This window comes from Trachypithecus francoisi, unplaced genomic scaffold (genome assembly GCF_009764315.1).
Source record: "Trachypithecus francoisi isolate TF-2019V2 unplaced genomic scaffold, Tfra_2.0 Lachesis_group0, whole genome shotgun sequence".
In the NCBI taxonomy this organism is placed as follows: domain Eukaryota; kingdom Metazoa; phylum Chordata; class Mammalia; order Primates; family Cercopithecidae; genus Trachypithecus; species Trachypithecus francoisi.
This window is the reverse complement of record NW_022681453.1, coordinates 62751461-62778450: the sequence shown is the minus strand read 5'-3', so window position 1 is coordinate 62778450 and position 26990 is coordinate 62751461. Positions and strand designations below refer to the sequence as shown.

The following is a 26990-nucleotide window of genomic DNA, read 5'->3' as shown; positions in this document are numbered from 1 at the left end:
CATGTGTGAGGGTGACGTGTGTTTGATCCTTTTAATGCACTGTTGAATTCTGTTTGATAGTTTTGGGAGGATTTTTGTATCTATGTTCATAGGGGATATTTGCCTAAGTTTTCTTTTCTGGTGGTGTCTTTGTCTGGCTTTGTTATCAAGGTGATGCTGGCTTCATAGAATGAGCTTGGAAATGTTCCCTCCTCTTGCATTTCTGGGAAGAGTTTAGAAAGGACTGCTGGCTGGGTGTGGTGGCTCACACCAGTAATCCCAGCACTTTGGGAGGTCGAGGTGGGTGGATCATCTGAGGTCAGGAGTTTGAGACCAGCCTGGCCAACATGCTGAAACCCTGTCTTTACTAAACACGCAAAAAATGAGCCAGGCGTGGTTGTGCGTGCCTGTAGTCCCAGCTACTTGGCAGGCTGAAGCAGGAGAACTGCTTGAATCCGGGAGGTGGAGGCTGCAGTAAGCCAAGATTGTGCCACTGCACTCCAGCCTGGGTGACAGAGTGAGTCTCCATCAAAAAAAAAAAAAAACAAAAACAAAGGCCGGGCATGGTGGCTCATGCCTGTAATCCCAACACTTTGGGAGGACAAGGCGGGCGGATCACAAGGTCAGGAGATTGAGACCATCCTGGCTAACACGGTGAAACCCCGTCTCTACTAAAAATACAAAAACTTAGCCAAGTGTGGTGGCGGGCACCTGTAGTCCCAGCTACACGGGAGGCTGAGGCAGGAGAATGGCGTGAACCCGGGAGGCGGAGCTTGCAGTGAGCCGAGATGGCATCACTGCGCTCCAGCCTGGGCAACAGAGTGAGACTGCCTCAAAAAAAAAAAAAAAAAAAAAAAAGGAAAGGATTACTGTTAATTCCTTAAATGTTTGGCAGAAGTCACCCATGACACCATGAGGTCCTGTGCTTTTATTTGTTAGGAGTGTTTTGATTACTACATCAATCTCCCTATTTGTTATTGATGGTTAAGACTATTTCTTCTTGATTCAGTCTTGGTAGGTTGTACGTTTCTAGGAATTTATCTGGCTTTTTTTTTTTTTTTTTTTTTCTGGATTGTCTAATAGTTCCTTATGTTCCTTTTTCTTTCTGTGCATCAACTGTAATGTCTCTTCTTTAATTTCTGATTTTATGTGAATCTTTTCTCTGCCTCTTGTGACAGTTTTTGACTTAAAGTCTATTTTGTCTGATATTACTGTTGCCATTTTGTTCATTTTTTCGTCTGTTTCATAGCTTTCTTGTTCCTCCTCTTCTGCTGTCTTTCTTTTGGGTTTGATGTTTTTTTTTTTTTTTTCAGTGATCTGCTTTGATTCTTTTTATCTTCTTATGTATCTACTACAGGTTTTTTTTTGTAGTTATAATGAGACTTACACTGAGCATCTTATAGTCTATTTCAAGCTGATAACAAATTTACTTCAATTGCATATGAAAACCTCTGAATGTAACCATTTTTTGTGATGTTACCTTTACCAGTGAGATTTATACTTCTGCATGCTTTTGTGCTGCTATTTAGTACTTTTTGTTTCAACTTGTAGAACTCTCTTTAGCACTTCTCTAAGGCAAGTATTGTGGGTGACCACCTCATTCAGGTTTTGTTTGGGAAAGTCTTTATCTCTTCTTTATTTTTAAAGGATAGTTTTGCTGCATATAGTATACCTTTTAGCCATTTTTTTCTTTCAGTACTTTAAATACATCAACCTGTTTTCTCCTGACCTGCAAGACTTCTGCTGCAAAATATACTGATAGTCTTATAGCAGTTCTGTTGTACATGACAAGTCACTTTTCTCTTGCTATCAAAATATTTTTATCTTTGAATCTTAATAATTTAATTATAATATGTCCCCAAAGTAGATCTCTTAGGTTCTACTTATTTGGGAATCTTTAGGCTTCATGAATCTGGATATCCATTTCCCTCTCCAGACACGGGAAAATTTCAGCCATTATTTCTTTAAGTTCTCTTGCTTATTGGGTACAAATATAAAGTTGGATAGAAGAAATAAGATTTAGTGTTTGATACATTAGTAGCATGACTGTAGTCTAAAGTAATCTATTGTATACTTCAAAATAGCTAGAATAATTCAAATGTTTTTAGTATAAAGACAAATATTTAAAGTGATGGACATCTCAATCACACAGATTTGATCTTTACAAATTATATGAATGTATTAACACAGGTACTCCAAAAATATGTACATCTATTATGTATCAATAAAAGTAAAAAATACTTTGCCCTCTCTCCTTTTCCTTGAACTCTTATAACGCATATACTGTTTCAGCTGATGATGTCTGTAAGTCCCATAAGCTTTTATCTCTTTTTCATTTTTTTGCCCTTTTGCTCCTCTAACTGGCTAATTTCATATGACTTATCTCTGAGTTCCCTGATTCTTTCTTCCACTTCATCTAGTCTGCTGTTACAGCTCTCTATTGAAATTTTTAGTTCAGTCATTGCATTCTCAGCTCAATAATTTCTGGGTTTTTTTTTATGGTTTCTATTTCTTTGTTGAACTTACATTGTTTTCCTGATTTTGTTTAGTTGCCTATCTATGTTGTCTTACAGCTCACTGGGAGTCTATAAGACAATTGTTTTAACTTCTTTTTCAGGCAGATTGTATATCTTTATTTCTTTAGGGTCAATAACTGGAAACTTAATAATTTAATTATAATATGTCCCCAAAGTAGATCTCTTAGGTTCTACTTTTGTGGTGTCATGTTTCCCTGATTTTTCATGATTCTTGTGGCCTTGCATCACTATCTGCACATTTGAAGAAGGAGTTGCTTCTTTCAGTCATTAGGGACTGGCTTCAGCAGGGAAAGCCAAAGGAGAAAGCCAGACAGCTCAGCCAGAGATTCTCCATGTGCTGGCTGGTGGGGTCTGTGGGCAGGGCCTACTGCCAGGGTCCAAGGGATGGGTGGGGCATGCTGTGGTGGGTCTACAGACAGATGAGGTCTGCACAGGGCCTACAGACAGGTGAGGTCTGCACATTGGGTGCTATCAGGCCCTGTGCCTTTTATTTGTTCCTAGCTGCCCCCCTAGGTGATCCATCCATGACAGTCACACCAGGGCTCTGGCAGAGATGAGACAGCAATGGGCCTCTTGGGAAGTACCCCAAAATGCATGGAAACCTGGGGTTCCACCTTGCTTTCTCCTTCCCCCAACATGAGAAACTGCAGGCCAATGAGACCTCTTTCAGCACTGCCACGGCCTGGGAGAGAGGTGACATAGGCAGAGTGAAATTATTCTCTCACTCTCTATGGCTTTTCTCTGTTTTTATGCACCACTGGATGCATAAACTGGGTGCTATAACCTCTCCCTTGAATTCTGGAGCTCTGACAAAGACATTTTCATCCATGGATGGCTGTCAAATTAGTGTTTCTGTGGGGGGACAAGAGCCGAGGACCCCCTACTCCACCATCTTGCTAATGCTATTCCTCTGGTTGTATCGTTAAATTCTTCCATCTATAAAATCAATCTATAGGTTTCCTTTCTGTTTTCCCCCTTGCCATCCATTTGTTGAAGAAAGCAGATCACTTTCCCTATAGTGAAGTGCTTCTCAGACTTTAAGTGCACTTGAATCCCCCAGGGATCTTAAAATGAAGTTTCTGATTCAATAGGTGTGGGTCAAGGTCTAAGACTCTGCATTTCTGACACACTTTCAGGTGATGCCCAGGTTGGTCTGAGGACCAACTCTGAGCAGCATGTCCCTTGTGCATCTGTTTCTTATTTCACTTGAAAGGTGAATGTTGAAATTCTACTCCTAGATACATATTTGAGAGAACTGAGAACATCTCCTCACAAAAACCTGTACGTGAATGTTCATAGCAGCAATATTTCCAAGAGCCAAAAGGTGGAAACAACCCAAATGCCCATCAATGGATGAATGGATCGACAAAGAGTGGCCTACGTATGCGATGGAAGATGACTCAGTCACAAAAAGAAATGAAGTGCTGACACGTGCTGCAACACGGATGGACCTTGAAAATATACTGGGTGAAAGCAGCCAGTCACAAAAGAAAACATGTTGTGTGACTCCATTTTTATGAAGTGTTCAGGGTAGACACAAAGTAGATTCATGGTGGCTTAAGACCAAAGGATAGAGGAGACAATGAGGAGTGACTGTTAATGGGCATGGGGTGATGAAAATGTTCTAAAATTAGATTATGGTGATGGTTGTGTAAACTCCTTGAATATACAACAAAACTACTGACTTGTATACTTTATGATGGTTATGCTAATTTTATTGTCTGTGAATTATGCCTCAATGAAGCTGTTTATTTTCTTTAATGTTGATTGTTAAATATTTTAAATTTTCCCCTACATTCTACCAGCATTTCTGACCCCCTGGGCCTGCAGAGACTTGGCACCCATGATCCATCAGCCCTCAGGACAGCTGGTAGGGGCAAAGCACTGTACAGACGGTCAGGCTCAGAGAAGCGACGTGCCCAGGGCTGCGCTGAGTGACGGATGCCCTGCTGGTTTCTCCCTCCTCCAGGGACAGGGAGGTCAACCAGCTGAAGCAGTGGGTCACCACGATGATGATGTCCATCACCAAGGAGGAGGACACAGCAGCTGAGCTGGAGCTCAAAGCCCGAGTCTTCCACTTCGGCGAGTACAAGGGTGATCAGCAGGTAGGCTGGGGATCAAGGTGGCCAGAGGCCCAGGGGAAGGAGGGACCCTTGGGCATCCACTGGAGGAGCCCTGACAGGCCCTGGGAAGATGGAGGGCAAGGCCTGGGTAAGTGCCCTGCAGCTGCCCTTGCCCTGCCTGCCTCCAGGAGCCACCACATGTATCAATGCCTGTGCCAGCCAGCTTGGTTGCCCCCATGCCTCATTCATTGCTTCATTCTTTTATTCAACAAATGTGTCTGCTTCTTAAACACATAAATTGTGTCTGGCAAGGTGATCCTGAAGGCGGGGAAGAGGCGTGTCCCCAAGCCAGTCTGAGAGGGTGAGAGAATTCGGAGAGAAGAGAAAGCCAGTGGTGTTCTGAGCAGCAGAAGCCAGGACCCAGCCAAGGGCTCAGCCCGCTCCCAACCGGACAGCACACCTGGGGCCACCCTGGGCATGGGGTGGCTTCCTACTGTCAAGTGCCTGCTGTGTGCCAGGCACTGGGCCAAGGGTGTGGGATGCAGCCATGAGCAAGACAGCACTCCCCTGATACAGCCAGAGTCCATGGGCACTAGCTGTGCCCAGGCTGGGCTGAGCTGCCTGCCTGCTGCTCTTCTCTCCTCATACAGCCCACGTGGAGGCACTGTTTTCTGTTTTCTAAGTGTCAGAACAGTCTCAGAGAAGACATGGCCCTGTGGGGTGCTCAGGGTACAGGGCTCCCTGGAGGAGGGGACTGGGCCCTGTTGGTGTACCAAAGGCAACTAGGGGAGGGGCTGGAACCAGGGATCTGGCCGACTCCAGGGGGCCCAGGGGATAGGCTGCTCTGGCCAAGACAAGCCAGATTCCCAAGTTCTGTTTCAGCCTATGTTCTCAGAGCTCCCAGTGTGTGCCAAGCAGTGACCCCCACCCTGGGAGGTCAGCAGGCCACTGCTGAAGGCACTAGCATGGGGGTGGGTTTCAGCCTGCCAGCACTCTGCTGGAAGCCGCTGCCTCCACAGGATAAGCTGCTAGAGAGCCTGAACTGGAAGGTGCTGGACGTGTACCGGAACTGCATCGGCACCCAGCAAGAGGCCAACCTGGGCACCGTGCAGATGCTGACCATCATTGAGCACCAGCTGGATGAGCTGCTAGAGAACCTGGAGCGCGTGCCCCAGGTCAAGATTGAGCAGGCCGAGAGGGCAAAGGAAAAGCAGCGGCGCATCAGGTGAACTCTAGGCCCTCCCTGCCAGCTGCTGTGTCCGGACTGGTCCTGAGGGCAGAGGGCACATATAGGCCCTGCCCTCAAAGCACTCCCAGGAGACAGGCCCCTCATGCTCCATGCTATGAGACAAAAGCCCCGGTCTTGGGGGGATCTAGAGGGGTATCACACTCAACTGGGGGGTGGTTAGGGAAAGTTCCCTAGAGCAAAGGACAGTGACTCGATGTGGCCAGGAGGCTCAGGGAGGGACAAGATCTAGAAGATAGAAAGAGGTGGAGCTCAGTTAGAGTGTGGCTATCATGGCCAGCCTCAAAGACATGGAATAGCAGTGGAGGACTTTAAGCAGTGGGGCAAACATGGCCAGGTAGGGCGTGGTTAGATTCTTCCCTCTGGGGTTGGACTGGAGGGGCTGGAGGCTGAGGGCAAGGGCAGCTGCCAGCACCCGAGAGGGAAGGCACGGCTACAGCAATGTTGCTGGAGCGGAAGACGAAGTGCAGAGGCTCAGAGAGCCTTGGGAGTTTCAGCTCGGAGGGGAGTGCAGGGGGGCAGATGGGCGGCACCTTGTCATCTGTCGGTACACCAGCCTAGACCCAAGGTAGATGGGGGTCATGCTTCCCTGGCCTGTGGGCAGCCCAGTTCATCCACCCCGTGCAGGGCCCTGAGACAGCACAATCTGCAAACATCCATCCGTCCCCCACAAGCACAGGGGCTTCTCCTCTGGGTCCCTGGTGCCCTGCTTGGAGTGGGTATCAGACCAGGCTTTGATGACTGAGAGTATACACAAGACAGAGACAGGACTCTTGCTTCGGGGGGATGCTGGACCTTCACGGTGGCAAGGGAGACCACAGGTGCACAGATCAGGCCATGGGTGTAGATTCAGGGAAATGTGCCTCTGGGAGAGGTCTGCTGGATGAACCTTAGATCAGCCCTTGCAGGAGGCCAGAGCCAGGGCCTTGGAACAGCAGGGCCCTGGCTGTCCTCCTGTGGGCCTAGGCCACCTTGGCCAGAAGCAGTGGTGCTTTGGCTGTGGATAGGTATTGAGGCCTTGACCTGGCAAAAGAGGTGAAGAGGAGCTGGGACTTTTCTTGAGGGAGGACACGGCCTGGCCTGGGGACTCTGTGTGGAGATTAAACAACTCCCAGGTCCCCCCAGTTTTCAATGTCATTTCTTGCTGCCCAGACTTCGAGAAGAGAAGCTCCAGATGGAAAAGATCCTACAGGAGGAGCGTCTGCAGCGGGCCCGGGCGCGCGCCCAGGCTGAGATCAAGAAGAAGGTAGGCAGGGTCGCCCCGGGGGTCTCTGCTGGAGGGGGTCCCATGACAGCATGGCAGCTGAGGTCCCGCAGCCCAAGTCCCCGATGCCCCCACTCTGAAGGCATTCACTGAGGCTCTGAGGGAGACAGCCTGCCTTCAGAGCAAGGACCTGCTTCCTGCAGGGAGCTCTTCCCCAGGCTGCCAGCTCATGGCCCATGCCAGGCTGAGACTGGTTCAGCCATGCCCACCCACCCCAGCCAGGTACACTCTGCTCAGGAGCAGGGTCCCACTACCCTACCCACACTCCGGCCAGACCCCAAGCCCTGCTCACTACCTGTCACTGGGGTCCCCCTACTGCTGTGTCCCAAGGCCTCCGCCCTTCCTGCCTTCTGACCCTGAAACAGGAAGCAGGTCCCTCTGCTCCCACATTTAAGAGGTGGTGATCCAGGGACCAGACTTGATAAATGCCAGGCAGACTCACATCGCCAGTTATTTCAGAGTTAACTCCAGCCCTCAGCCTGCAGGGCTGACCAGAGCGGGCTGGAGCTGACTGGAGCTGCTGGGCCTCTCCCTGCACCAGGGGCAGGGGTACATGGGCATACGGCTCACTGGGCTTGTTTCCCCTGCAGAGAGGCAGGACACTGGTATGCCGCTCACAACCCCCAGTCCACAGGATCAAACGACAGTCTGAGCACACACTGATGGACAAGGAGAAGGAGGAGCTGCTATTTTTCTTTACTTAATCTTCGCAGACCATAGCTGTTCTGGCTGAAGGCTTAGCAAAGATGTTGGCAGAGTCTGGGCTGGGTCTTGAGTGGCCCAACTGAGTCTTCTCTGTCTCCTGTGTGCTCCCTTCCTCACCTGAATAAATTCATGTCTTTTTGGAGTCTTGAAGGCCTGTTTAAGGACGCAGCCACCATTGCCAAATCTCAGCACCCCCCCGGTTCATCATTTAACCCTAAGCAGATGCTTAAGGGCAAGAGCATGACACCTTGGTTCTCATCTAAAACAGCTGCTCTATGAGACAAAAGCTAATTCCACGCTGAGTGTAGTGTGAGATCAGCCTCTGTGCAAAGACCAAAGAAATGCAAGCAGGCAGCTGGGTATATGGCAGGGCCATCGCTACCAACTAAAGGAGAAACAACGGGCTGAACGCCATATTTGCAGCTACTCGAATTAAGCCAAGGTGAAAAACCTTCGGTGCATGACTATAGGCAAACTTTCACTCATTTGCACTAGGAGTTGGGCCCGTCACCAGCACGGAACCTCAGTGTCCAGAATGCTGGGTGCCAGCCCCAGCCACTTCATGGGCGTTCCCAGGGAGGCACATGGAAGAAAAGTAGAGGCCAAGAGGGCATTCCTGGGGGCAGACCCTGCTCCCCAGTAGAGATGGGGTGGGTGTGGCTCCACCCCCCATAGTGGCCAAAAGCCTCCCATGGAGGGAGGAGGACCCTGGGCCCCCTTGTGGCTGAAGAGTCTCCCAGGTGGGCAAGTTCTCTCCTTGGCTTTAGCTGGTGACAGAGTGGTGGTCTGTGGAGAAGACCCATTTGCCGATGGGGTGTGGATTCTTCCATGTGGAACAGCACCTGGGGACAGCACCTCAGAGTGGGACAAGATAGAGGGAGGACTCACTCAAACTTGGTGTCACCCCCAAATTCAAGAAACAAACACAGGGCAGTTGGAATGACTCAGTCTGGGAAACAAAACAGCCCCTGAATGCACACACACTTCAAAAGGCACGAGGCAAAAAAAAAAAAAAAAAAAAAAATCGTTTAGGAGTGACCCTGTGTCATTGCTAACAGACTTACAAATAAACAAGAGCAAGGTGATCATGTTGTCTCCTTTTGCAAGACAGACCTTACTCTATAAAAATATACATTGATGTATTATGTGCACATCAACCTCAATAATAAAACATAAACGTACCATCAGTCCTACACGTAATTTATGGTATTCAAAACATCACTTTATAAACTATTATCAAATTACCATTTAGACATTAATACCCAAATACAGAATTTAGAAAATTACTTAAAATTTTCACTCTACTATACCCCCAAGCTCTCAGCTATGAATTTAGTCTGGGAAGAGGGCTCTGTAATAGGCCACTGAGGTCCTCTGTCCCACCACACCATTCTCCCCAAAAAACTAGCTGCCCAACTGCTCTGCCAGACTTGGGCTAGAATTTGGCTTCACTGTGGCAATGGGACCTCCTGGGTCCTACAGTGTGGCAAAACCAACTTTCCCACAAACCCCATCCCAGGTGCTGGGATGCTAACACACTGAAGCTGAAAGACCCCACTTGGTTTTGCCACAGATCAAGTTGCATCTGACTAGAGAGCCTGTTCTTTATCCTATTTCCTGCAGAAGTCTTTTTCTTTGTAATGCAACAAGTGCTACACAGCTCAGATCAATGGGACACGGGGAAAGGGGCTGTTGTGCACCCAGCCCTGCTGAGGGAGACCCTTGTCTTGCCAAAGCACTTTGCTCACAAAGGCAGTTTCAAAGAGTACAGCCCGAACTCGTTCCTGGTAAAACAAAAGGAAAACCTTTTTGATAAATGTACCCAAAAGTCTCAAAAGAGCTATGCTGGTCTTCTGAATGGAAACCAAATGAGGTCTCCCCAGGCTCATGTCATCTGACTCTCAGGGAAGGTGAGTCCTAGACCACGGCCTTGGGCCTGCCCAGGCCGAGGCTGCCATCACTGCAGGTCCTGCAGGTTGATAGTGCTTCCTGGGAACTGGGTGGCCTCCGGTCCAGAAGGGCCTCCAGATGAGGGGAGCACCTCCTGCAAAACCAAGCATTGTCATGAGGAGGGAGGAGGGAGGGGAAGCAGAGGGATCCTATGGCTCCACACAGCAGGCAACTGACTGGGCTTGTGGTGAGATACCGGACTTCTCTTAATCAAAACTACAGGCTCCCCTTATTCTAAACACATGTTCTTTGATGGAAAAGTGAACTCAATACTGTATTGTAAATTTTTCAAGATTGTTCTGTCTGCACACTGATGTATACCTCACATGTTCACACACCTGCGTGCCTTTTTACAGAAACAAAATCATCTTTACTTCTGCAACCCTTTCTCCCCACTTCTCATGCGGTCCCTCCTAAGGCGCTCTCCCAGGTATTAGGTGTCTGCCTGCGCCCTCACAGCTGACCGGCATGTGGCCCAGGGCTATGGAGGCCCCATCTAGCCTGTCTCCTCGTGTTCGAAGAAGTGTTTCTGCTGTTGCACCATTCGACTCCGGGCTACGGTGATTATTCCACTACCTTATTTTTTCAGGAGCAGTCCCGGGAGGGGGCTGCCAGGCACATGGAGCAGACACTTCTGAAGTTCTCTGATCCATGCTGCCAAACCGCCCTCCAGTTCACCCCTCTTCAGCCCAGGTGCCCGACACTCTGCTCCCACCACTCTGCTTCTGTCCAAGTTTGGTTCTCATTGCGAGGAAAATGCTGAGTAGCCCAATTTGCAAAAAAACTAAAACACAATTTGCATGGCTTATTGTAAATATATAAACATATAAGGCAAATTGTTAGAAATGTGGTAAGCTATACACTTTTGGTATTTCATATCAAACTCTGAATCATTCACTGCCACCCATCCTTAGCTTAACCATGTAAGCAAACTACTGAATTCATCCGAGTCTATTCTCCCACAGGCTGGGCCCTGGCCAGCCCTCTTCCCAGAGCAGTAACTGGAATTCCTAGGCACAGCACTTTCAAGAGCATATTAACTTCTCCTGCTTTGTTTACCAGCAGGAGCTGCAGTGTCCTGCAGATCTGAGCTCCACTCACCCACCTTCTCCAGAAGGTAGCAAGACATCCTGGCAACCAACCCACTGAGCCTCCCAAGCCATGTGGCCTCAGTGACCAGCCTGTAGCTGTGAAGCCAGCCTTCCAGAAGTCGAAGGCTCTGTGAGTCTCAATAAGAAAAACAAAGGGCAGTAAGCCATCCAGACCTGGAGGACGTAGACGGGCAGGTCCACAGTGAGGAAGGGGAGAAAGGCGGCTGGGCCGCGGGTTGAGGGCAGGACACCTTCGCCGGAGGGGTCATCCTGGGGAGGCAACACAGAAAGGCCTGTCACGTGTCTGTGAGTGCAGCAACAGTCCTCGCCTCACCTGAGAAGTCTCCTCCAACTGCAATGCGTGGCAGAACCAGCCCACCCTCTGTATTCCAAGGGAGGCCTGAGGACCCAGCAGGAATTGTTTATGGGGGCTGGGTGATACCTGTTCCCACCTAGTTCTTATTCTCTCACCTTGATCCCAGCAGCTTTTGCTGGGCCTGGAACCTTCTGCTGTCCAGCTCCTCCCCTCAGTTAGCCCAAATACCAATTTCCCTTCTAAGGCACGCTCCTCAACTCCTTGTGGGTGCCCTGGCAACCCCTGCACCCCCACCATCCTCGAGTACCCACAGTGCTCTCCAGCAAATCCTCGGGCCCCACAAAGGGCCTTCCCTGCATGCCCCAACTTGCCTACAGGCCAGCTGGAAGGACCAGGGCAGGTGGACGGGCTCCTGAGAGGGGAGGCTGCCAGGCCCCTCACAGTCCAGGCTAGAAACTTCATCTGTCCCACACTTCACCTGTCCTGCACCTGCACGTCCACCCATGGCCATTCACACCCCGAAGCAGAGCTCCTGGTGCTGCTGCCCTGTACCTCTCATTCCTTCTGCTTGAGAAGCTCCTGTGTGTCAAGGACTGCACTACTGTTCCCATTTCATAGATGACAAAACTTGAGGCCTGGAGTGCTTAAGTAACCAAAACTACACTAGCTAGTAAGGGACAGAGAAAGAACTCAAACCCAAGTTTAATCAGGCGTCTCTTAAAAGTATACCCCTACTTGCTCCTCTTCTGCCAGTGGCGCCAGCTTCCCTACCGTCTCCCTGTTGCCAAGCCGCTGGTCCTGCCTCTGTACCTCTGCCCTGCCAGTTGAGGCACTGTTTCCTTGGATGGTCCTCCCCTCCACTGCTCCTGCTCCTAGGGAGTTCTTACCTCTTCAGAAGCTGGAAAGAACCAGTGTGCTCTTCTTGCCCATCCCTAAGACAAGCTTCAGCCCCCACCTGATGCTCATCGCTAGCTTCCAACCAGCACAGGGCCACCGCCAGCTGCCTGCAGCCTCCTCCCTGCCCCCTTCCCAGCCCACCTCTGCCCCTCTGAGCCCCAGGCCTGGACCTGTTTCCTTGCTAAGCCCCTCCCAGGACTATGAACCCACAAGTGTGCCTGTTTCCCAACTCAGAGCCAGCGTCAGCTCCACCCTCCGCACTTCCACGGGGCCTGCAATCGCATCCTCTGCCACAGGGAATCTACAGCGTGGAGTGGTGAAGGGGGCACACCTGGGCCAAACCCAGACAGCCCCGGCTTGTGTATCTCTTCTTTCCCCAAATCCTTCCAAATCATCTTCCCTCCCCATTCCAGCCCCTCAAACTGAGACTGAAGATGCAGGTGTGCTCAGGGCTGCTGGAGCGGGTGTCCTCAAAAACATCCTGGAAACTGGCCACAGCTGCAGGTATCTGTGGCCCAGACAGGCTGGGAGGGGCCTGGGCCTGCCCTGGAGGGGCTCCGTTTCATAGGAAAGAAAATAGAACAACACTGAAAAGACCCCCACCGCCTTCAGCATAGAAAGGCTGCTAGTCCACCACAAGCAGGCCGCCCTAGAAATGGGGTGGCTGAGGCAGCCTGCAGAGCCCCTTTGCCCCAGCCCTGCAGAAGAAGGGCAGGGTGGCCTCAAACAGATCTCACCCTGCTGCAAAACAGCGCTGGGGGCCTCAGGCAGGGAGGCAGGCTGTTCTGGGGCTAGACGCAGGGCCGTGCACAGACAGGGTCAGGAAGTGGATGCATGGTCCCAGCAACACCCAGAGTTTAAGCAGATGCAGCAGGAAAGGCTGGGAAAAAGGGAGGAGCTGGGCTGTGAGAAGACAGGACTTGGGGCAGTCTACAGGGGAGGATGGGCGAGCGACAGGCAGGGGGTGCTGCGGTGGGCAGGGGTTGCGGCATGCTGTACACTTCTCAGACCCGTGTGACCCTCCCACCCCACCTACAGCTGGCCTGTGTGACTCGCCAGCTCTCACCTGCACCAGCTGGACCTGGATGCCCTGCGCCCCGCACTGCACCCCAGCAGCTGGAGCTGGTCCTGGCCGTCCTCCGCTGGGCACCACAAGGCTCCCACACAACCAACTGCTCTGGCTTGCGTGGAAATGGGGAGGACTCATTTTGCCTTCTTTTATTTTTCTCTGAGTAGACTGTGAGGCTCCTAAAATGAAATATAAAAACGAGCACACCCGATCTACAATCTACAAGTCAGGTCCGCCCTCACCGAGGTCTGTGGGGAAGACAGCCTTTCCATTAATTGTCATTCTGCATAGCCAAGAGATGTAAAATCACTCAACAGGAAAAATCAAGAGTTAAGAGGTTGAAAGAAACAACCATACAAACAAAAAAAACACCAGGATTTTGATTTTAAAAATATAAAAACATCATACTTTTTTTGCCAGATGGTACAGTAATCAGACACAAGCAACAGTAGTGTTGTTTAGCATCTTAGCATAAATGTACAGTCAGTATCATTGCTTAGTATTTTAACATAGTTAGCATGGTCAGTATGGTTGCTTAACCTTTCAGTGTAGTTAACACGGTTAGTATGGTTTCTTAATATTTTAGCATAGTTAGTAAAGGCAGTATCAATGTTAAGTATTGCTAGCATAGTTGGTGTGGTCAGTATCATGTCTAAGCATGTTAAGAGTTGTTAGTCTAGGCCAGGTATGGTGGCTCACGCCTGTAATCCCAGCACTTTGGGAGGCCGAGGCAAGTGGATTACGAAGTCAGGAGATCGAGACCATCCTGGCTAACATGGTGAAACCCCGTCTCTACTAAAAATACAAAAAATTAGCCAGGCGTGGTGGCGGGCGCCTGTAGTCCCAGCTACTTGGGAGGCTGAGGCAGGAGAATGGCGTGAACCTGGGAGGCGGAGCTTGCAGTGAGCCGAGATCGCGCCACTGCACTCCAGCCTAGGCGACAGAGCGAGATTCCATCTCAAAAAAAAGAAAAGAGAGATATTATGAAAACCACTGTAGAATAAATTAAGGAAGGCAGTGAATAGTGTATCTCTCCAGATTACTTTTAAAAGCAGGCAAGATTTAAATGATATATATCAAATATTTATCAAGGTTTATAACACAAACAAGATAAAACTGAGCCATTTATCATGATTCAATGCCAGATATGTAGGCCACTCTCTAAGTTACCTATAAAGCAAGAGATATGACCGAATCCTAATATTCCTTTGCAAAATGTGTGCAAGCATGTATGTGCCATTCGAATCATGGGAAAATTCAGAATTATGTGCAAAATCAGAAATAATTCCACTAATGTCGCTAGACATGGTTACACTTTCCCTTTAATTTAAACCAGTTAGTAACTAAAATTATTCTATCTTTATTAACATAATTTACTTGTATTACTTTTACAACAGGGAAAAAGACAGGCTATAACTAGAATATCTCATGACAAGCTAAATTGGTTTTAACTTCTGTATTAGCATACAACATGAAAAAAAATCACAGGAATTTCTCTTTTCAATCCACACGTTTAATTTAGTGTCTCAGGTAGTCCTGCAGACACCAGTTACACTGAGAAGAAACACCACCACTAATTCGTACTGTTTTAGCATCAGAAGGTGTTTTTCTTCCCAGCTAACAACTCGTCTAGGGATAAAAAGTCAACAGCTGAAAAGAACTGCTCATGCTTATACATACATAGGGCTCTTTCCTTAAAAGTAATGCATTCTTTGACAACAGCAGAGGGCTGGCAAAGGTGAGGACTTTCTACGAGAGATGTCCATCCATGCCCCATGGCCCCTCTCTGATGTACCACAAGCAGAACAGCTCAGCATCCACCCCTAGACACATCTCTGCACAGGAAGGGTAAGCTGGCGAGCCCAGCTCATGAAAGTTCTGATGTCAGTATTACTGTACAGGATGCTTCCCTGAAACCAGTATTTGGACCTGCCCCTGGGTTTGGTGCTCTGGAAAGATATCCTGTTTTGTGTGCACTCCAAGGCAACACACTGTGGTAGAAGTCTAGTGGAGAGTTACAGCCTCCCTGTTTTTTGGCAAGCAGAAGGGCAGCTGTGGGTGAGGGGGAGAACCTGCTGCAGATGAGCTTGGACACCCCTTCTCAGAGAGTCCGTTCTAGCAAGGACTGCACCTGGAAGATGAGCCTGGAAAGGATGCAGGGGTCCAGGCCAACGGCTGCAAGAGAACAGGGCAGCCAGGGGAGGAGGGGCCAAGCCCCAGTCGCTGAGCTGTCCCCCAGGCCTGGGAAGGGTGTTCTGTCCTAGAACCCCCAGCAGTACACCCCGAAGCCTGGTATTATGTCGTGAACATTTAAGATGGCTGAAAGTTAATCATAAACTTCCTGGGTTAACTAAGCAAGTATGTTTATCTAGGGATGCTTAAAGACATGCCAGAGCAAACGAATGGGGTCCACACCATGTCCTCAGAATGACCATGCAGCCTTGCGTCCTCACTAGTGAAGGGCACCATGGCATCAAATGCAGCATGACCAATTTAATTAATAAACAGTTACAAGAAAAATCAAATTCCTTTCTCACTATGGACAACCACAAACCCTTATAGAACTATGGACAACCACAAACCCTTATAGAACAAGGTAACAACACTGAACTAAATTTTGCTTCAAAATTTTCAATCATTATCCAAAATGCTTTTTTGTGCTGGAGAACTTGCAGGAGTGGGGAGAGGAGCAGTATAAACCCAACACCAAGCAACCTCCTAGGAAGCAAGGAAGGAGACTTTAGGGAAGAGTCCTATCTGGGTATGAAGGTAAACACAAAGCAGTCAAGGGCCCGGGCTTGCGAGCTGGACGATCCAGCCATGTGACTCAGCTTCCATGGATCTGCGGTGAATGGAGACTGCCACACTGCTTTCACTTCGCCGTGCCATGACGAGAATTAGGTGAGGTCAACAGCACTGGGCCTGGCTCAAACAGCATGCCATCCCCACACCAGTAGCACCGCAGTGGCCGCCACAGGACAGAGTTCAGAGCCAGCCAAGTGTCCCGAGAAAGGATCTGCACAGATGAGGCTCAGGTCCTTTCTCTGATAACCACACGGGGGTCATGTAAGCTTCCTCTACTGAGATCCTCACTAGAACAGGAGGTAAGTGACTATTTTCCCAATTCTCTCAAGGGTAGGAGATCAGAGGGCACTGGGGCTTAAGTCACTCAGTCCCTGACAGGGTTAGTTCAGCATAGCTCTTAGAAAGAGATAATATGTTAATATACTTATCCACAAGGAAAAATATTCATATTAAGAACAAAAAGCAGATAAAAATGTTTATCATTTTTCAAAAACAAGTCATTTGTGTAGAGAAATGTTTAACACTGAAACACTGTAAGTAGTTTTTCTTGGGTAGTGAAGCTACAGGCGAGAAAACGTAAGGAACCCACACTGATCTTTTCCAGAGTAAACCCACATGACCAGCCCTGCTTGTGCTAAGCGCTCACCCTGTGCTTAGGGATGTGCTGCTCACACAACAGGTCCTTTGTTCCGCAGGGGCACTCTCTCCTCCAGGGCACCTGGCAGGCCCTGAGTCGCTGACTGCCTCCTCCTCTCTCACAGCCTTCATGGGTATTCTTGCCAAGCTACCTTCCCAGATGAACTTAAAGTGGACAGGTGTTTAAGTTACTCTGGGATTTTAAAGGAAATGAATAAAGTATGTAAGTGAACAAGAATTGGGTATCTCCAGCTGGCAGACCCTACATAGGACCTTACCCACTTGGAGCACACTTGTCATGAGTGAGCCTGGCATATTTTATTACTTTTACTGTCATTACGAATGAGGTCAGTTTTTCACAATTATTCTTATTTGAAAAGCTATTAATTTTATATATATAAATATGTACTGTGCAATTAGCTATCTATTGATCCTTCCTATTTCTAACTGCTTGAGTTGATTCCCCTGGGTTTTCTAAGCCTGACAATGACTTTGTCATTAAGTAATCATCATTCTCTCCTTTCTATTTGATTATCTATTTCTTTAAAACTAAAGACTTCCATAAAAGTGTCACACAGATTGCGCAGCTGGTTTGGTTTACTACTCCTCTAGCTTTGTGGGGAATGCAGCCAGCATCTCTCCACTGAAAATGACACTGACAGCTGGCTGCTCTCTAGTATTAGGGAAATCTTCTGGGTTCCTAGTTGATTCATATTTGTGATGTTTTCAAATCAGCAGCAGGTGATGAATGTCATCAACTGCCCTGTTCGGCCTCTGTGGACCCTGCGCATCTCCTGTAGCATTTGCTGTGGCAAATCATGCTGACGGGCTGCCTCACCCCACATCACCCTCGCCCACTGTCCATGTGCTGGCATCTCACTTGGGATTCCCACGCCTGCTCCATCTGCTGGAGGTGACACACAGTGTTCCTGCATACCATGTGGCCAACAGGCTGAGCAACGGCGCTCAGGGCAGCCAGCCTTGGGTTCCATCCTGCCCCTACCCCTGCCCCCACCAGCTATGCAGCCCTGGCTAAACTCTCCCTGCCTCAGCTTCCTCAGTCAGAAAAGTGGGGACACAAGGACCTACACCTCACAGGATTGTTGCAAGGACTAACAGGGTAACAGATGTAGACGTGCTGGGCTTAGAACCGTGCAGGGCATACCGTATGCCTTCATTAGCTATCACACCTTTGTCAAGTTTTAGAACCAGGGTATGTTAGCTTTATACATTGAATTTAATAGCTTTTACTTGAGGTCTGCCCAAGTTTCATCATCCATTCAACAAGTGTGTACTGCCCCTCCACTGCGTGGCAGGTGCTCAGCCACAATGGTGGCCCCGCACATGGAGCTCACAGCTGCTGGCTGGTGCACTCAATACAGCTGTGCATTTTGCAGCACACAGACAAACCCACAACGGATGAGCAACGAGGGGTGAGAAAGTGCAGGGTACCCTGGGAGCCTCGAGAGGTCACTGACAGGACCCCAAAGTGTCTGTGACACAGGTACCGCCCTTGAGGAGCTGATCACAGCGTGGACCCTGCCGAGAACACTCTGGGCATTCCACACAGGCATCCAGGGCAGGCATCAGGGCATGGCATAGCCATGCACTAAGAAGCAAGCACCAGAGACCAGCACGTCGTGGGGCTGCCACCCCTAGGGCCGGAGGGACTAGGGAAGGGGTGGTGTCACCAGAGTCCAGAATAGGGACAGCACATAGCAGCAGAACTACAGCAGGGGCCACCCAGGAAGAACTGGGGCCACAGCCATGGGGACAGACAGCCATCGCCATGAAACTCCCACGGAAGCAGAGCAAGTGAGGCCCTGCCTCCCGCCACACACCCTCTAGTATCCCCCTAATGTTCCCACTGCCAAACCTAGCTGGAAGTGCTGAGAGGAGCCTGGGTCAGCGTCTCCAAGGATGCGAGTCAGACAGCAACGGCCAGCATCCACATGGCAGGAGGAGCAGGAACTGCCCAGGCGGGGGGTGGGACAGGGCAGCATGCAGGCAGGGCAGGTCCACAGGCACTACACATAACGCAGGGCGTGGCACAGGGCAGCCAAAGTCAGCTCCAGAGGCCTCACAAGAATAAATGTAGTGGGATCCCATCCTAGAGGTCAGCAGCTCCGAAACCACATACATACAAAGCCCTGCCACTCCGCTTTACTTTGTTCCGACAAAATGTTGAATGTACAGAAGGAGATGTAATGAACAAAATATATGTTTAAAACTATTACCAAAGCTTTTACTTTTTTTATTAAGAGATACGGTCTCACTATGTTGTCCAGGCTGGACCTGAATTCCTGGGCTCAAGTGATCCTCCCACCTTGGCATCTTGAGTACAGGTGTGTGCCACCATGCCCAGCATCTCTGAATCTTTTAGTCAGCCCTGGGCTAAGTATTTTGCAAGAACCCCTGTAGGTCCTCATAAGCACCCTACAAAGCCAGGTCCCATCACTTTCCCCATTTCGCAGAAGGGGATGCTAAAGCCAGAGTCCAGGCAACCTGCCCCAGGCTGCTGCAGGTGGAGCCACACCTCACCTGGCGGTCCTGACCCTACGACTGACGCTTTGACTCTCAGCAGGCTGGCTCTACAAATCATCGTTCTGGCTGTGTGTGGCAAAGTCGATTCCATTTATTTGTTAAATAGAAGTTTCCTCTTCCCAAAGGCTGGAGACCTGCCACTGAGGGCCAGGAGTCAAGGAACTTCCCACTGGGCTGCCAAGGCCAATCTTCACCCTCAGTCAGCTGACAGCGACATAGGGATGACCGAAAGGGGACACGGAATGAGCTGGACCTGCAGAGGCCAGGTGTCTGCCATGCAGATGGAAAGGTAGCTGGGGCTGTGTGCTCCATGCAGGAAAGTAGAGTAAGAAACAAGAAAGGCGTAAAAGTTAACAGAAACCAAAGTGACAGCAGGACGCTCTGTGGAGAGGGGCCACGGCGCTCACTCATGCAAGTGTGGGAAACCCGGCTCGCAGCCCATTCTCCAGCAGTGGGTCACACACACCCAGTTCTGCGGCAGGATGTTCACTGCCACCAAGCACCTTTCTAGCTCTCCCTGCGACAGCCATCAAAACCGAAGCTTTACTCACAGGACAAAAGGAGACCAGGCCCCTCTAGGAAGCGATGTCCAGAGCCTGCAAGGGGTCTGAGACCCTCACAGGAAGTGTAAACAGGAAAGGCCCTTCTACAGCTGCTCACAGGCAACTGCACCTTGCTCACCCTTGACCTGCCAAGGCTCCGACCTTGGACACGTAAGGGTCAGTGGTGTGGAGGGAGCCATGATGGACTGCTGGGCAAAATCCTCCTGCCCCTAAAGAAAACACAAGAGCAGACAGCTCCCCACTTTGACAAGTCTGTAATCTGCTTTCCTCCCCAACTGAGAGACCCATGCACCCTCCCGTTACAGGCCACATCTGCCCCAGGGGTGTACACGGGGCCCACAGTGTATGACAAAGCCCCTGCATCCTCAAAGATGCCCTCATCCAAATCCAAACCCACCTGGGCACCTCATGATACACGTGGCACAGGAGCCACGTGCATGTGACTAGAAATCTCTTCCAGAATGAGGAATAAATGGGGGTGCACCTCCGGGCTCACTGCCCCTGCTGACCCAGGACCCCTGCCCGCACCTCCCTTCCTGCTGCTCTCCCTGCAGGGTGGTCCCTTCTGCTTTCATCATGGCAGCAACGGGAAGAAAGGGAAGAAAACTTGGACTAGGTGTGTAAAGATTTTTGTTTGAAAGCGAAACAAAAAGATTATAAAAATTTGATCACTGACTTAATTCAAGGCTTCAACCAACCTGATCACCCATTGGAATACTCTAGCGTGTGCGTGCCTGAGCTGCAGTGCCAGCACAGCCACCTCACCCTCCGCCCGCAGGGGCCCACTCCCTAGGCTGGGACCAGCAAGCCAGCACGGCACCAGGTTCAGGGAGTCCCCGGGTGGCCACAACAGTGCGCCAGTCACAGAGAGGTGGGCACATACTTAACCCGCCTCCTCCCTCTAGCTCTCGTCCCCACAGTTCCCTGGAAAGAAAGGACTGGAGGCCACTCCTCATCACCCCATGAGTTCCTCAGGCCCACCAGGCCACCCCAGGAGGAACAGTGCTCTACTGCTCACCATTTTGATGGCAGCTCCATCTTCAAGTTTTAATTACACAAAGTATTTTCCAATACAAAAAGTAGAAATGATCATAACAAAACATTCACAACTTAACACTCAGGAAAACACCACTTCATGCACGCATATGTGTACTACTGCTTGTTTCCAGGTAAATGTACACACAAATTTGTCTCTCAACACACCCACTTTTTCTCACAAATACGAACATACTAAAAACATGTACAGAGTGTGCAGTTCTTCTGGACATTTGCGTTACAAATATTTAAACAGTCCCGCACTGAGCAGCGGCAGCATGTGCAGCTTCACACAGATCCCTGGGGTTTCCTTGAGATAAATTCATAAAATGTAATTGTAAGACTGAATATTATGCATATTTTTTGGCTCCTGAACACACTACCAAATGACCTCCAGAAACATCACAGTGTGTCCCCAGTGAAGCTCTCCTGAGAAAGCACAAGGACGCGCTGTGTGCACCAAGGCCGGCACTGGGCTCCTGTCACCCAGGAAGGCCCAGCCGACCTGGCCCTCAGTCAGACAGATCTACCAGTGTCCTTGTGAGCACCGACCGGCTGCGTCTTGCTCGTTGCCGTCCTCCTCATGACCTTCTGCACAATGATCTCACGCTGTTGCTGGTGATGTGGAAAGCTCTCTGTGCGGACATGTCTCTGCAGCTGTGCCTCTGCTGACACACTCTGGGGAATGATTTAACCTCAGCGCCTTGGTGGTGCCGTGCAGGAAGGGTTGATGGCAGGTCTCCACCTCATAGGGTTTTTGTGAGGCGTGAACGGAGTTACTGCATGTGAAGGACAAACAGAACAAGTGCAGGCTGCCCCCACGGCTCTTCATGCCTTAGAAAAACCTTTAACCTCTCATCTTCATTCTCTGTTCTGTATGGAATTCTAATATATTTTTTTCCCTAAAAGGCCAGCATTCACCCGTCAATAACTGGAAATGTCACCTTTCTACACGCAAAGATGATCAGGTCCCAGGTCAGTGCCCAGTGCACTGGATCCTGGGCTCCTGGCTCTGCCATGCAGCCCCAGCACCAGAACATGCTTTCAGCTGCCACGGCCTTGCATGAAGTCTTAGCTACAGTGCAAATCCTTTATGCCATTTTCCATTTTCTTAGACATTCTTGTCCATAGCTTCTTACACAACTGTCCTGAAACCTGCTTGGACTTCTGCATGAAATCGCACTACAATGCTGTGGGAAGAGCAGAAGAGGCTTCTCTTTCCTTCATCCCACGTCTGTCAGCTAAGCCTGTGGGCTCTGCCATCAAGACAGGTGCAGGAGCCGAGCACCCCTCCCCACTGCCATCGCCATTCTTTTTCCTGCCAGGTGAGCACACAGGCTTCCAACTGCTCTCCCTGAAACCTCCCATTCCCCGAAGTAAGTTTATTTTCAAAATGGCAGCAGAAACGGCCCTCTTCAAACTATCACGCCATTTTCCTAATCACATCCTCTGGTTCCCCATCTGACTGAGGGAAAGCTGGAGTCTGACAAGGACCCAGGCGCCTTCAGCAAGCTCTGGCCCTTCTAAAATGCTCCCTCGGCGAGGTCCGCCTCCATAACGGCCTCCTGGCTTTGCCTCTGACAGGTCATGGTCAGGACTGTTGGCTCCCTTGGCCCAGAAAAGTGTTTCCCCAGACATATTCCATGGCTCCTTTTTCGCCCCTGCTGGGTGTTGCCTCCTTGGAGACCCTCCCTATCCCCACTGTTTAAAACTACAAAGTTCCACAGACTCCTCCTGGTTGTCTTTCTGCATGACATTTATCATTTGGTTTCCTGAATATGAGGTGCTTTTTCACCCAGTCCTGCCACCAGACTTTTAGCAGGGTATCTGTGCTGTTCACCACCGTGTGCCTGACTCATCCAAGGCAAGGGATCACCCCAGCTGAGAGCAGTTGATCTTGTCATCCCTCCCTTCACCTCCTGTCCACTGGTGACGCCTCCTCCTGGCTATGTTATGATTTCTGTTGCTGTGTGAATAAGATCTCTTCTTCCACTGCATTTCCTAGCTGGCTACTTGGCTATGCAAGAAGCTCTGGATAGCAGACATTTATTTTCTAACTGGCACTTAAATATCTTCTGTTTTACTAATTTTTCTGATAGTTGAGTTTTCCAATAAGTAGTCAAATCATCCGTAAGTTGTTATTTGTCTCCTTCCTGCAGTTCTATCTTATTACTTTTTCTTGGTTTATTTCAATGGCAAGAACCTTCAAACAACATCCAATACCAAGGGTAACAAGGGTAATACACGCAATTCCTGTCTAACTCCTAGGTGTGTGGACAGAACGCCTCTGATAACCCAACATTAAGCATGATGTTGGCTGTTGGTTTGGGCACATAATCTTTTATTACATTCCTAGTCCCACCAGTACAGTAATGAATATCAATTTTGTAAATCAAATACAGGATTTGTTGAGAAAATAACAAAGTTCTTCACCGATTATTGAGATAATGCAATTAACAGACTTCCTAACATTAAATCATTCTCAAGCTATCTGATTAAGCTCTATTTGGTCAGAATAGTACATTAATACATGTATTGCCAGATCCTAAGTGTGTTTTATTTAGACCATTTCCATCTATCTTCGTAGGAGTCACCAATCTACAGCTTTTTTTTTTTTTTTTTTTGAGACAAGGTCTTACTGTCACCCAGGCTGGAGTGCAGTGGTAGATCCTAGCTTACTACAACCTCCATCTCCTGGGCTCAAGTGATTCTCCCACCTCAGTCTCCCCAGTAATTGGGACCACAGGTGTGCGCCACCACACTTGGCTAATTATTATTATTATTTTTTTTTAGAGATAGGGGTCTTACTACATTGCCCAGGCTGGTCTTGAACTCCTGGCCTCAAGCAATACTCCCACCTCAGCCTCCCACAGTGCTGGGATTACAGCTCTCTTTCTGAGAGATATCCTTGTCAGATTTTTCATGGGAAGCTTCTGTTTTCCACAGAGCTTTGGAGCAGCATTTACTGTACAAATTCCACAAAGGGGGAGAACTGTTAATGAACTATTCATATTCTTATTTCTGAATGATTACTTGTTTTTCTAGAAAACTCTGCATTTTGTTGCAAGTATTCTAACTTATTATCATACAGTTAACATATCTATTTATCTCTACGTATTCCAAAGAATTTGTGGAATTTACTTAACGCTTTTTTTTTTTAATTGCTCAGACAGAAATGGAAAATGATGGCCTAGGGGCTGTATCCCCTTAAGGATATGTTTTCTTTGGCCCATACCAAAAGTTTTTCTAAATCTGAATAAGCTGTCACATTTAAGCATCAAAATCTGGATTTGACTCTGTTCTGACAGGAAGACATATGAGGCACAAACTTGCATCTAGTTTTGGCCACATCCCTTGTGTCCCATATACAGTAATACATAACAGTTGGCTTCAACGTCAAGTGTTTCTAAGACCCTCACGTGTAATCCACAAGAATCCCAAGTGCAGCATGCTTCTATTACCATTTCACAAAGGAGAAAGCTGAATGTGCAGAGAAGTCGCTGGCTCAAGAGTTCAAACTTATAAACACATGGCCTATCCATTTTCCTGTATTTGTAATTAGCTTTTATTTATTTATTTATTTGGCAACGGAGTTTCGCTCTTGTTGCCCAGGCTGGAGTGTAATGGTGCGATCTTGGCTGACTGCAACCTCTGCCTCCCGGGTTCAAGTGATTCTCCTGCCTCAGCCTCCTGAGTAGCTGAGCTGGGATTACAGGCATGAGCCACCACGCCCAGCCTCGCTTTTATTTCTTCTTTCACCCAATTGTCTAGAGGTTTTCTTTTGTTTTCCAAGTAATTTTTACTAATTTAACATATTATGATCAGAAAACATAGTACTGCCTACACATGTACATACGTACACATATACCTATATGTACACATACATATATACATTTCTACACATATACACATCTGTACACATATACACACACGCACATATATACATATATGCATACATACACATATGCATATACACATATATACATATACAAACATGTATGCATGCACATACTCATACATACACATATGTACACATATGTACATGCGCGTGTATGCGTGTGCATATATGTACATGCATGTATAGATATACATATACGTGTGTATACATATACATATGCGTGTATGCATCTGTATACGTATGTGTATGTGCATGTATATGTGCATGTGTATATGTATATATGTGTACATATACATACATACATATACACACATATATACATATACATATATAGGCAGTACTATGTATTATGTGTATATATAGGCAGTACTATATATACATTTTTTGGTAAAGATTTGTATAGTTTTCCTGATGCCCTAATTTGTTCCGTTTAATTTCTACAAATATTCCACAGACATGGAGTAGGATCCATTAAATCAACTTTATTAATCCCATTATAAACATCTTTCATATGCTTATTTTTTTCTGCTTGATCAGCAAATAATGAACTAATCACTTTCAAACTGCTAGTTTTTATACATTCAATTATCCTAGATTTCTATCGGCTTTTACATTATATTGATAGTATATGTTTTCCAATAAATATTCATATAAACGTCTGTGGGTCTTATAGTTCTGTTGTAGGCTACACATGAACAGCAACCAAAAAGAGGAAAACCTTCTTTGTTCCCATGCTTTTTCCTTGAATTCTACACTTTTCATATTAACATTAGCCCTTGCTTTGTGATTTGCCTTTGTTTTACTTTACCCTGTCTTAATCTTAACCTTCCCAAATATTTCCATACAGGGTGCACCTCTCCTAGACAACACACAGCAGAGAGTGTGCTTCCGATGTATTCAATCTTTGTCTCTTGGCAGGAGAGTTGCCCTCATTACATTTCACTGTGACACAGGATACCCTTGGTTTTCTGTCACCATGTGTCTTGCTGCTGTCTCCTCTGACAAGCACCACACCTTCTTTCCCTTCTCTGCCCCTTAGACAGCAGAGAGGTATACATACTCATTTATAGTTCTGAAGCTGTTTATGCTTTTTTTAAAGCTTAACTTTGCTATTCATTTCAAGAATAAAACTTGACAGTTTTACACTGAGAGAAAAATTCTTGTTTTATTCTAAGGGGAGAATCTCAATACTCGAGATAAAGAAATTGGCACATTTTATTTTCTACACTCAACAGCAACACAATAGGAACAGTCTTGAATTTCAGATGCTATTGCTCAGACTGCACGTTTCCTAAGAACTGACGTGTGCACTGGCTCCTAACCACATTCACAACAGCGGAGTCTTGACTGTTTCTAAATGACCTGATTCCATTAACAGTCCTATTACACAGAAACTGCTCGTTCTTGGACTTATTACAGGTCCACAGTCTCTCAATCACAAATCTTGAAACCCCAAAAGTCCCAAACCCCATTTTTTTCCCCTGAACTTAATGCCAAAAGTAATTTAGCAACATAACTGACCTGAACTGATGTAAAGCTATTTACAGTCTTATTTGACCCCACTTAGATATATTTTGCTGAAAAGTACCAATGTAGTAACTAGTGGTATTAATACATAATATATGTACCATATTATCTAAAATTTGAAATAGCCTGAATCCAAAGCACAGCGTGGGTTAACATACATAAACACTAGCACTGATCACTGAAACCATAGTGTAACAACACCCCAGTAACAGTAAGTACATCTGGTGTCTGCATTCTAAATACCACCCTCTAACAAAAGAAACCAGGGCTCTCTGGAGGAGGAGTTGATTCCAGGGCAGGGACAGGAATAATACAAGAGCCTGCTGGTGCTAGGAAGGAAGGAAGTGCTCAAAACAAAAAGCTAGAATGGAGAATGCTGATGGGGCACAAGACTCCAACTGAAGGATTGTCCACAGCTGGAACAACTGGAGCAACAAAATAAATGGTGATAATATTAATCATAATCCAATATTGACTACAGCCTAAAGAATCAATACCGTTGAGGCCGGGCACAGTGGCTCATGCCTGTAATCCCAGCACTTTGGGAGGCCAAGGCGGGCAGATCACAAGGTCAGGAGATCGAGACCGTCCTGGCTAATACGATGAAACTCCGTCTCTACTAAAAATACAAAAAAAATTAGCCAGGCGTAGCAGCGTGCGCCTGTAGTCCCAGCTACTCGGGAGTCTGAGGCAGAATGGTGTAAACCCGGGAGGCAGAGCTTGCAGTGAGCGGAGATCGCAAATCAGTATCATTGAATCCATACCGAATAAGTAAATGAGGGAGAAGAGACAGCTCTTCCTTACAAAATTCCAACTAATAAGTATACAAAAATAAGGGAAATGGAAAATCACCATTAGAACCCCA

General features: G+C 47.9%; 2 protein-coding genes across 6 annotated transcripts in view; one reads left to right on the top strand and one right to left on the bottom strand.

The window, feature by feature from the left end:
* CFAP100 (cilia and flagella associated protein 100) overlaps positions 1-7936 on the top strand; it is a 43707-nt gene extending 35771 nt beyond the window's left edge. For all 4 annotated transcript variants that reach the window (XM_033210929.1, XM_033210930.1, XM_033210928.1 and 1 more), the window contains 4 exons: positions 4486-4621; positions 5599-5804; positions 6978-7071; positions 7680-7936. In XM_033210929.1, the coding sequence (XP_033066820.1) occupies positions 4486-4621; positions 5599-5804; positions 6978-7071; positions 7680-7793 (550 nt within the window). In that variant the 3' untranslated portion in view covers positions 7794-7936. The remainder of the gene's footprint in view (positions 1-4485; positions 4622-5598; positions 5805-6977; positions 7072-7679) is intronic.
* Positions 7937-8979: 1043 nt separating this feature from the next.
* ZXDC (ZXD family zinc finger C) overlaps positions 8980-26990 on the bottom strand; it is a 37694-nt gene continuing 19683 nt past the window's right edge. For both annotated transcript variants that reach the window (XM_033210926.1, XM_033210927.1), the window contains 3 exons: positions 13115-13296; positions 11010-11105; positions 8980-9838 (listed from right to left, as the gene is read on the bottom strand). In XM_033210926.1, coding sequence (XP_033066817.1) covers positions 9752-9838; positions 11010-11105; positions 13115-13296 — 365 coding nt within the window. In that variant the 3' untranslated portion in view covers positions 8980-9751. The remainder of the gene's footprint in view (positions 9839-11009; positions 11106-13114; positions 13297-26990) is intronic.